Below are 11,389 nucleotides of genomic sequence, written 5' to 3'. Positions count from 1 at the left end.
TGTCACAAGGTCTTGCCATAAAAAATCTATATACAAAATATGAAATTCCTACCTAAAATGGTTCCAGATATACTTTTAAATAGGTTATGTTTTCTAAAAAGTAGATCAAACTCCAAGTTCAAAGGACATAGTATAAAATGAAAGGCCTTGCCATAATAAATTTATATGATAGATATGAAAAATCTACCTTAAATTGTTCAGGACATTGAAGAGATCAGATTTGATTAAAAGTAGGTCAAAATTCCAGGTCAAGGTCATAAGAACACACACCATTGCATTACATGAAAGGTCTTGTTGTAAAGAATGTACATATATGTACAAAACAATTAAAAGCCCTAGCTTAAATAGTTCAAGAGATATTTTTTAAAGATTTTTCCTATATATTATATATCAACATGCAAAACTTTGATTGAAAAATTTCCCAATCTATCTTAAAGGGGCATGGTCATAATTTGAGATGAAAGTTTTCAAATTTTATTTTTTCCATGTTTGGCCAGGTTGCACAACGTGCAAACAGCTTATAGAATTGTGAATGGCAGGCGGGTAGGTGGGCAGGATGGTGAATGGCAGGCGGGTAGGTGGGCAGGATGGTGAATGGCAGGTGGGCATCCCTGTAATAGGGTACCTATTTTGTAATCAACTAGCTCCTCTCACACCTCTAATTTGATGTTCCTCAAACTGTTCAGTTGTTATGAATACTGTACATTGAAGATGTGCATGTGTGTTTTTGAAAGTGATCAAACATTTTTCGAAAAATTTACATGTACATGATGTTGTTGAACTTTGTCATTTTTTAAGCATGGCACCTACTTTGTGTAACTGACTCCTCTCACAGCTTTTACTTAACATTTTTCAGACCTTGTACATTATAGATGTTATAAAATCATTGAAGATATACATGTGACATTTTAAAAGTGCTTGTTTTTTTTTTAATTCTACATTTAATATGTCATTTTTCCAGTATGTTTGGTACTGCTGTCTCGATAGATAACATAATTTAAAGCATGCATGGCCATTTCTGTTCTTGAATCTATTTTTATTGTTTACAATGCTTTACTAATGTATTTCTAATGGTCAACCAAAATTTAAATATCAGTTGTTGAGTTACAAGTGAGATACCGCACTTACAATTCTTTCTATAATGTAAACAAGACTCAAGCCATGTTTTTGTTTACATGTTATAGATTGATCAATAGAAAATAGCATGTTTAAAACAAAATGAGATATGCCAAACACTAGAAACTATTTAATTGTGTTCAGAATTAACTTGGAAATTGAAAAAATCTGCTTTAAACAAAACCTTTAATAGTATATTCAACCTATTGTAAACAAAAGCATTGGCATGAGCCTTGTTTACATAACAAAGAATTGTGAGCTCTGTATCTCCTACGTACATGTACCTTGACAACTGACATTTAAATTTTTGCTGATCATTAGAAATACCTTAGTTGAGCATTCTAAACATTAAAAATGGAAAAATAAAATTTGAAAATTTTCAGCTCAAATCATGTCCATGCCCCTTAAATGTAAAACTTTGATCCCCTATTACCCCAACCTACCCCCTGGGGCCATAATTTGCACAAACTTGGATCTACTTTTTATCAGGAAACTTTCATGTAAATTTCCACTTTTTTGGTTCAGTGGGTTTTGAGAAAAGTTTTAAAGATTTTCCCTATATATTCGCATGTAAAACTTTGATCCCCTATTGTGGCCTGACCCTACCACTGGGGGCCATGATTTTAATAAACTTGAATCTGCACTATGTCAGAAAGGTTTTATGAAAATATTAATGTTACTGGCCTAGTGATTCTTGTGAATATTTTTTAAGTGATTCCACATCATCTTTTGTGAGTATCTCCCCTTTGAAGGGAGCATGGCCCTTCATTTGAACAAAACATGAATCCCCTTCACCCAAGAATGATCTATACCAAGTTTGGTTGAAATTGGCCCAGTGAATCTGGAGAAGAAGATGCAACCTTCCTCTCAGAGAAATATACAGTTTCAGTTTGCATTTCAGCTTAATTGGTGCACCGTGACCTATTTTGGGAATAAAAGTAGGTCAAATATTTTCATTATAGATACAGATATTGCACTGAAATTTTGTATTCACTGCCCGACAGGCGTATGATGTACCGTTCAAGTGGGCATTTTTATGTACCGTATGTGTGGGAGTATGATGTACCATATGTGTGGGTGTATGATGTACCATTAGTGTGGGTGTATGATGTACTGTTTGTGTGGGCGTATGATGTATGTGTGGGTGTATGATGTACCGTATGTGTGGGTGTATGATGTATATGTGGGTGTATGATGTACTGTTTGTGTGAGTGTATGATGTATGTGTGGGTGTATGATGTACCGTATGTGTGGGTGTATGATGTACCGTATGTGTAGGTGTATGATGTACTGTTTGTGTGGGTGTATGATGTATGTGTGGGTGTATGATGTTCCGTATGTGTGGGTGTAAGATGTATGTGTGGGTGTATTATGTACTGTATGTGTGGGTGTATGATGTACTGTTTGTGTGGGTGTATGATGTATGTGTGGGTGTATGATGTACCATATGTGTGGGTGTATGATGTACTGTTTGTGTGGGCGTATGATGTACTGTTTGTGTGGGTGTATGATGTACCATATGTGTGGGTGTATAATGTACTGTTTGTGTGGGTGTATAATGTACTGTTTGTGTGGGTGTATTATGTACTGTTTGTGTGGGTGTATGATGTATGTGTGATTGTATGATGTACCATATGTGTGAGTGTATAATGTACTGTTTGTGTGGGTGTATAATGTACTGTTTGTGTGGGTGTATAATGTACTGTATGTGTGGGTGTATAATGTACTGTTTGTAATCACTGTCTGATGGGCATATGATGTACTGTTCTCAGTACTTTTGTTACTACTCAGTAATTACATGTATGCAGAATGAAAGTCACTCCGATAAAAGTGTGGTCATTGTAATTTATAATTCTAGGACATAGTTAGAGCATCCTTAATCCCAACAAAAAGAAATAACCCATAGCAATAAATTAAAATGATTTATTACAATGACATTCCATTCATTGTTTAAACAAACACAAAAATCTATTGCACATCACGAGTTCTTCTGTATCACAAACAGTATATCAAATGTTCCTATTCACTGTAGGAATGTGAAGTAACCTCACCATGAGAGGTTTACGTCCCACAGAGACGACCGACTCTGTATATTAGCCGTTCCTTACTACTCATTACTGACTATATATTAGCTGTGCCTTGCTTCTCGCACCCGTCTATAACTTGTTGTAAGTTTGTATCAAATAAATCACACCTGTAATGAGAGAATTAACATTAACATTAGAATTAACGAAAAACAAACATGGAGGTTTTTATTTCTGCTGAATATTCCGAAAGTATAATAAAATACATCAAAACAATTTCATTGAAGAAATCTGCTCTACAGGTGCTCTATCTTATACATGTATCTATGTGAACTGTTGAGCTACAATACCTACCGCACTGGCATGTCCACAGAATAAAATGGATTTTTGAGGGCAAAGTCAGAGAATACTTCATACAGTTTCCGTAGCAATGCGTCCACTCCTCCCTGACGAGGGTCTGTCAAGGCAATAAACTTTATTCCTGCAACATACGATAAATGTTAACCTCATGAATTAGGTCAACGTATCATGATAAATAGTATTCTTTTTAAGTTCTACATTAGGTCAACATATCATAAATTAGAACTGTAGAAGCGACACAAAAGCCTCCACCCAAGGGCCAAAACTCTGCCAAAAGTTACATGTACCTGACTAGATTAATAAAAGTACTTGACCTGCATATTTCTAATGATACATCTACATGTATATCACATATTTCAATTCAAATTATCCATGACTGACAAATAATGAGCAGAAACTGAATTGTTTAAAATCTTATAAGTCCATGGGGCATAACTCTGCCAAATATGATCTTACTGGATACAGATAGAAACCTGATCCGCATATCTTGATATATTTATACCCCAAACTTCAATTCCAAATGTCTATCTATGACTGAAATAATGAGTGGAAACTATGAATCATTTTAAAATTTCTACACCTATGGGGCACAATCCTGTCATAAATTATTCAACTTGGACCAAATGAAAACTTGACCTGGATGTTCTCATACCAAATTTCAGTTGAATAATGGCATCTGTAGCAGAGGAGATATTGAAACTGAATTCTAATGGAAGGATCCAGAGATATGGAAAAGGGTTACACACTCATAAATATGACCCAGCCATTTCATATCAATAGGGTCGACATATCACACTATACAACACAGCCATTTCATATGAATAGGGTTGACATAGCACACTTTACAACACAGCCATTTCATATCAATAGGGTTGACATATCACACTATACGACAAATATTTCAGATCAATCTTTTGAATAGGGTCTACATATCATGATGAATATTAATCTTCTAAATTATGTCAACATATGATAAATATTAATCTTGTAAATGAAGTCAACATATGATAAATATAAACCTTCTAAATTAGGTCTACATAATATCTTCTAAATTAGGTCTACATAATATCTTCTAAATTAGGTCTACATATCATGATGGATATCAATCTTCTGAATCAGGTCTACATATCTTGATAACCCTCTGAATTACACCAAATAAAGAAATAAAATGTTTAGAGCTCCCAACTAACTGCACTCAATCCCTGGTTACAACTTTTCCCATTAGATTTTCTGGCAGACTTTGACTGACGTATTTTCATTTAACAAGTGTACCATTCACATGGATAGATTTGGCACTTAAATTTTTGGCGAATTTTCTGTATCTGCCAAAAATGCCAACATTTCCAGCATGGCAAAATTACCCAAGATATTTGCCGATTGAAACTATATATCGGATGTCATTTTCTTCTCTTCTCCGGCGGCAAATTGCAGTGTGGCAAACTATTGTTCTTATGGTTTTAGAACAAAATTCCATTATTCTAAGCTCTATATACATGTACAATGATCAAATATATGCCTTCCACATGTTCAAAGAAAGGCTTTCTATATTTAGTATCTGTGTAATCAAATTTCATTTTGCTAACAGAAGACAATGAAAACCTCAAAAGTAAGCAGAAAAACATCCATAAGGACCTTAGACCCCCCCCCCCCCCACTCAGTTCTGACTTATTTTTACCTGTCCTACATGTAGTTCTGACTTAGTTTTTACCTGTCCTAGTTCTGACTTAGTTTTACCTGTCCTAGTTCTGACTTAATTTCACTTGTCCTACATGTAGTTCTGACTTAGTTTTACCTGTCCTAGTTCTGACTTAGATTTACCTGTCCTAGTTCTGACTTAATTTCACCTGCCATAGTTCTGACTTAATTCACCTGTCCTACAAGTAGTTCTAACTTAGTTTTACCTGCCCTAGTTCTGACTTAGTTTTACCTATCCTATAGTCCTGCTTTATTTTTACCTTTCCTAGCTCTGACTTAGTTTTACCTGTCCTAGTTCTGACTTAATTTACCTGTTCTACATGTAGTTCTGATATAGTTTTACCTGTCCTAGTTCTGACTTAATTTACCTGTCCTACATGCAGTTCTGACTTAATTTATCTGTCCTAGTTCTGACTTAGTTTTTCCTGTCCTAGTTCTGACTTATTTTTACCTGTCCTAGTTCTGACTTAATTCACCTGTCCTAGTTCTGACTTATTTTTACCTGTCTTAGTTTTGACTTATTTTTACCTGTCCTAGTTCTGACTTATTTTTACCTGTCCCAGCTCTGACTTAGTTTTACCTGTCCTATAGTTTGGACTTATTTTTACCTGACTTTGCTCTGACTTACATGTAATTTAACCTGTCCTAGTTCTGACTTAGTTTTACCTGTCCTACATGTAGTTCTGACTTAGTTTCACCTGTCCTAGTTCTGACTTAGTTTTACCTGTCCTAGTTCTGACTTAATTTCACCTGTCCTAGTTCTGACTTAATTCACCTGTCCTACATGTAGTTAGAACTGACTTAGTTTTACCTGTCATAGTTTGATAGCAGTGTAACTTGAAACCGTCTGTTTCAAGGACTTCAATACCCGAGGAGTGTGGCTCTGGAGACAACTGAGATCCAATGGCAAATAATCTACAAAACAGAATAACATGTGTTTGTGAAACGTTGATACCCCAGATTACAACAAAGTGGAACCTGGTCAAGGTTAAGGTCACAAGGTCAATGATTTTGGTATTTAATTGGAAAGCTCGTGCCACAAGAAATAAACATACCAAATATGAAAGCTCTACCTCTTATCATGCTTATGGTGTAAAAAATATGACCAAGGTTAGTTTTTTGTTTAAGTTTTTTGCCACTGACAGACAGAAGGACAGGCCAAATCTATATGCCAGATTCTGGGGGCATAAAAAGATCCCATGGCAAACACTCTATAAAGATCATTGTAACTTAGTCTTTGTTATTAACCATTAGCCCAATGACAACTTACAAAATAGAGAGACCCAATGACTGACAAATTACGTGCATAAAATCACTCTACATATAAGGCTATGCACATAATTACACTAAAATCTATTACTACTGTGTAAGAGCAAGAGTTTAATGAATTTTTTAGTAGTATGGGCAAATGAAAACAGAATCAAAACAAGTTTGTTGGTAATTATATCTGGCCACTTCGGCCAATCCTTCAATGCATCTGACCCATACTCAAAGAAACTTACGAATGAAACATGCTGGCCAGCATAATTCTCTCATTTGTGGTCAGCTTGGTCCTGCCAAACTTGAGGTTGATCGGGTAATTCTGGGGAGAGCTGATAATTTCCATGGCATCCTTTCCATCACTCTGGAGAAATCTTCCCTCTACGGGTACCCCGTTTATAGCCAGCAGTGTGTGTCCAACTACAAAACATAGAAACACGGCATCAAAAGTATTAAGTTACATGTCAGCTGATTTCTATAATTAATATTTTAGAATTTCTGATCATTCAACATGTGTAAACTGTAGCAGTTCAAGTACAAAACCTTAATAAGAGTATTGTTATATACAGTCAACAACATGATCAAACAATTGTACAATAAAAACCGTCATAAATGCTACAAGACTGAAATATTGTTGATTTACCATGCACACATGTGTATCAGTATTTAACTTGATTGAAAACAAGACTACAAGCACTTGTGTATCACTTGTCAGTTGTGTTTCATGAAAGGTTCAAGAAAGGTTTGAAGATTCATTTAATATTTTTTTAAGGTTTTTTCTATAATCAGTCGTGTTTATCTAGCTGTCATAGCAACGTAATGCAAGACTGAAATATTGTTGATTTATCAGGCATGTGTATCGGTGTTTAACTTGGTTGAAAACAAGACTATAAGCACTTGTGTATCACTTGCATTACGTTGCTATGACAGATAAACATGACTGAAGAAGACCGGTAACATGATCGATCACACTATTTTCTGACCACTACATTCCTCCCTCCTTAAATGTCTTCACACATGAAGACATCAACCCAGGGTCTTTATCTCCTGGGAGGCATTTTCACCTGTAAGTTCCAGGGGCTGATCTATTGCACCAAATGTAACAGGAAGGGAGAAAATCATCGTCGGAAACCCCGGGTTCGATAGCTTAGTTGTTAGAGCACTTTACTTGAGCTATAGATTTAGGGGGCCCGGGTTCGAATCCCAGTCTCGTCCATTGCATAATTCTCCCTTCATGACACGAATATTAGATATCAAGATACACCCAAATAGAATGTTAAGATTCATGTTTAAGTATCAAAGCTTGCCTCTGATCTAAAAGAAGTGAGATTGTCTAAATTATGTGAGAGGATAATTAATCTTAACATTGTACAAAACATGCAATTATCACCTTTGATGCCATCTCTTTCACCAAACGCCACGACCAGTTTTTCATCGTGTTGCTTCAGAACAAGCTCTATAGGAAAGCTGAATGTTTTCTCTATTTCTGGCCTCTGTGAGTAGTGGTCGTACTGAAAGATTAAGCCCCCCGCTTTGTTTATTATGAAGACACTATAAATTCCCATCTTATTCTGCTCGCCATATATACCTTTTCTATCTTCTGAAAGTAAAGAGTTACACGGGAGGTAACACACGGCATTGTCAGCGACACCTATTGCAGACCACTGGGGTTGAATTTAATCGTTATTGTAAGTTAATGGTTCTGTGTATTTTGTAATCTATCACGTAGGATTACCAAGACGCATTTTTCTTGGAAATTGAACGGTAACTTGTCAAAGAAGTGAATTAACTTTATCCGTTATTTCATTTTCAATCGTTGTCGGTATTAGTCATAAAGGATGTGACGTCATATTTTTTTGTTGACATTTTATTTTGCATGTGGATTCATATTTATTTTAGTTAAATATTGTGCTAGTCATGTAATTTTAACTGAGTCTGTCATAAAAATAGTAGTGCAGTAGACCTAAATAATGTAGTAAATTATATCAGTGAGCTAGCTTAAATATGTGATCTTAATTGTTACATATTAAATCAACACCTTTTTGGTATATTTTAATTCACATTAAGACTATATTGACGAAGTGGTAGTTTCAAAATTAGTACAGTTAAGATACAGTGCATTGACCACGGCACTAGAAACTCAATAATTGTCAATAGATGTCATACCATTATTAACAGGACTGAATTAGAATATGGGATCAAAGAAGATAGTGGACTATATACTGTTAATTTATCAAGTAAAGACCAATTTTCCTTCCCTCTCAAGCAGTTCCATGGTTTGTGTGTAGTGATATTTAGAAAAGAATACTTGTTAAATTGCCTGACAGATGCATCATCACCTCATTTTTATGGTAGGATACCTATTGTAATTAATCATGTATGAATCTACCATTCATGTCTGCACACTAAATCATTAGTGACTTCTACTGGCTAATGATTCGATCAGTTAGGTGTAATATATCTACACAGGTACTTTGTGACTATGACATGGGAGACAGGATAAATCCCCGATCAATATACACAACACAGTGCAGCTTGCTTTGTGCAACCACTGTGTCTGATCAATTAATTATCCCAAAACTAGGTCACATTTACAGTGTGTATAGCAACATATTTGACAAATAGCTATTTTTAGAGACTTAATTCCATTGGATATTTTTAACTGTTGAAGTGAGGAATTTTAAGATTGAGGTACATAAAACTGGTGTTGTGATTTCATCAGTTTCTATTTATAGACACATAAGGCATGACAAAATTTGTAGCCTGAAGTGAAATTACCTGAATGTGTTCAGGTAAATACATATATATTTTGCATATTTTTAGGCAGTGTGCAATATATTTTGTATATATTTTCTTATTTAAAAAGGTTGGGATGTAGCAAACAGACACACAGATTACCTGGGATGAGACATCGTAAACTAGATAGATACTTGAATCTTCACACAGCAGGTAAATAAAGGTAAGTTGTTTGACTTCTTTTAGGTAACACTATTATATGACTCTATAGAATTTGTTCTAGAAGATGGATTGTTTCATTTTTCAAACCCTTTATAATGATTTATGAAATATTTGATATAAATCCTTGATCCTAAATATTGGATGTCCGATGGTAAAGTGGAGGGTAATTGAAATGGAGAAAATAATAGTCTTTATAAATAACAATTTAGTACTGACACAAAAAAAGATTAAGAGGCATTAGGTTTAATATAGCCCTCCCTGATTTTGAATGTTTTAACAAAGTTTAGAGTTTTAATTAGGCTTACATTACTACAGCTTAATGGGCCACTGTGTTTTATCAGATAATCAACAGGTTTGTTAAAATGATTTTTTTTTCTGTTAGTGCCATGAGTTGAGTGATCGGAGCTTTGTGATGGCCTGTGATGTGAATGGTGCCGGAGCCGCTTACCATGACTATGCCAATGATACTGCCCTGTCCCTCTCCCTCAAACAGTTTAAACTGTCCACGAAATTGGTGTGTCAGAAGTGTGGCCAGTTCCACGAACCGTATGGAACCCACCTGTACGACTACCACCAGGCGGTGGACGAAGATCTCATGTGCCAGGTGAGTGTCTACCTACAGTTAACCCCCTCTCTGTTTTTTTCTCTCTCTCTATCTATCTATCTATTTGTCTCTCTCTCTCTCTCTCTCTCTCTCTCTCTCTCTCTCTCTCTCTCTCTGCAGTAAACATTTGTCAAATCCTTTACACTGAATGTTTTACAAATACATGTATTACATATGTGTATAATCTTTTACTCTGTGAACCTTTTACATAGTAAAGTACTCATTTTAGTACAATTTTTTGGACACTTTTCAGATCTGCCTTCAGCCATTAGTGAACCCTCTGGACACTAAATGTGGCCATACCTATTGTTCAAGGTGCTTAAAGAACTACCTCAAAATCCAGCGACAATGTCCAGTGGACCGACAGCCACTAGCTGTCCATGATGTCCAGTCGTCCAGTATATTGGTACGGCGGTAAGTATTGATACTCTGATCATTCATACTGACCAACTTTTCAATATTAAGCACTGATACAATGACTGTACAGAGCTTACAAGCATTTTCAGTCATAAAAGAAACTTGCCAGAATTTTTTTTTGCTGATATGGAAATTATACTGGTGTAGCAGTATGCATTAAAGTCGGATATGAAATTCTGGTGTGACATTATGCATGGAAGTTAGAATACGAATTTCCGAGTTCCCCAATAGTTATTTCCCTTTATGGAACTCTTACGCACAGTGAGACGCAAAACATACTTTCGTCCACACGCGGTGGGTGCAAATGTTTATCGTTGCCTTTATATATTGCGTAAAGAATGATTATCAGACATTATGCAACCACCCAAACTGCTGGGACACAATTTTAGTAAGTTTATGATTATTTGATAATAAAATAGCTCAAACAAAAATTGTGAAAATCACCCATCCTTTTTTATTAAAGTATCACTTGTGCAGAAGAGGAAATAAAAAATAAATTAATAATTAATTTAATGGCCTCATTCAAACAAATATTATTCTTCATATGGTCAGTTTAATGTATACTAAACGGATGATATAAACAAAATTTATGCTTTCAGAACTTTTAATCTTATTTACATAGCTAGTCTATAATATATATATATATACATCTTGTACCCACCCAAGCGTTCAACAGAATACTGAATGTACCTTCACAGAAGAGCTGATATCTCGGAACTTGCGTACTGATTGTAAATCATTGAAACTTGATACTCATGTAAGATATTGTGTATCAATTATCAACAGTGGACATACGATATATTAAAGTTGAATATACTAGTACGGAATTGTAAATATTTGTATTAGATAATGACACAGAAATATACATTAAGATTCTGGATACTAAAGGTAAATAATCAAGTTAGAGATAAAGGACCAGTTGTATCAGCCGGTGTGGTTTGTCTGCCTTTCAATA

At 35.1% G+C, this 11,389-nt stretch overlaps 2 protein-coding genes across 6 annotated transcripts in view; one reads left to right on the top strand and one right to left on the bottom strand.

Annotated features, from left to right (window-relative positions):
• Positions 1 to 3,025: 3,025 nt before the first annotated feature.
• On the bottom strand, positions 3,026 to 8,304 carry LOC125645715 (trafficking protein particle complex subunit 4-like). Of its 2 annotated transcripts, XM_056139864.1 has the most exons (6): positions 8,044 to 8,304; positions 7,846 to 7,966; positions 6,698 to 6,875; positions 6,007 to 6,110; positions 3,495 to 3,621; positions 3,026 to 3,310 (listed from the first exon to the last, which is right to left on the bottom strand). In XM_056139864.1, exons 1-6 carry the CDS (start codon positions 8,092 to 8,094, stop codon positions 3,238 to 3,240), a joined length of 654 nt encoding a protein of 217 aa, XP_055995839.1. In that variant the 5' UTR covers positions 8,095 to 8,304; the 3' UTR covers positions 3,026 to 3,237. The 2 variants fall into 2 exon arrangements, with proteins under 2 accessions (XP_055995839.1, XP_048727462.1); XM_048871505.2 differs by having other exon boundaries at positions 7,846 to 8,297.
• Positions 8,066 to 11,389, top strand: part of LOC125645714 (ligand of Numb protein X 2-like) — a 37,687-nt gene continuing 34,363 nt past the window's right edge. Inside the window, exons 1-4 of one of the 4 annotated variants that reach the window (XM_048871499.2) lie at positions 8,066 to 8,143; positions 9,322 to 9,414; positions 9,796 to 10,017; positions 10,271 to 10,431. In XM_048871499.2, the coding sequence (XP_048727456.1) occupies positions 9,826 to 10,017; positions 10,271 to 10,431 (353 nt within the window). In that variant the 5' untranslated portion in view covers positions 8,066 to 8,143; positions 9,322 to 9,414; positions 9,796 to 9,825. Of the gene's footprint in view, positions 8,220 to 8,276; positions 9,147 to 9,180; positions 9,248 to 9,321; positions 9,415 to 9,795; positions 10,018 to 10,270; positions 10,432 to 11,389 lie in introns of those variants that run through there. The other 3 variants (XM_048871502.2, XM_048871501.2, XM_048871500.2) reach the window with 3 other exon arrangements.

Source organism: Ostrea edulis, chromosome 6 (genome assembly GCF_947568905.1).
Source record: "Ostrea edulis chromosome 6, xbOstEdul1.1, whole genome shotgun sequence".
Lineage (NCBI taxonomy): Eukaryota > Metazoa > Mollusca > Bivalvia > Ostreida > Ostreidae > Ostrea > Ostrea edulis.
The sequence above is the reverse complement of the archived record's forward strand: the minus strand, read 5'-3'. Positions and strand labels throughout refer to the sequence as shown.

Bases quoted from the DNA above. Each gene is read 5' to 3' on its own strand.
- LOC125645715 (XM_048871505.2), bottom strand. From the start codon at position 8,020: ATGGGAATTTATAGTGTCTTCATAATAAACAAAGCGGGGGGCTTAATC. The intron at 6,111-6,697 runs GTAAGTTTCTTT...TCTGTTTTGTAG, and splicing joins CTGGCCAGCATGTTTCATTC to ATTATTTGCCATTGGATCTC. The intron at 3,311-3,494 runs GTAGGTATTGTA...CTCTCATTACAG, and splicing joins TCTGTGGACATGCCAGTGCG to GTGTGATTTATTTGATACAA.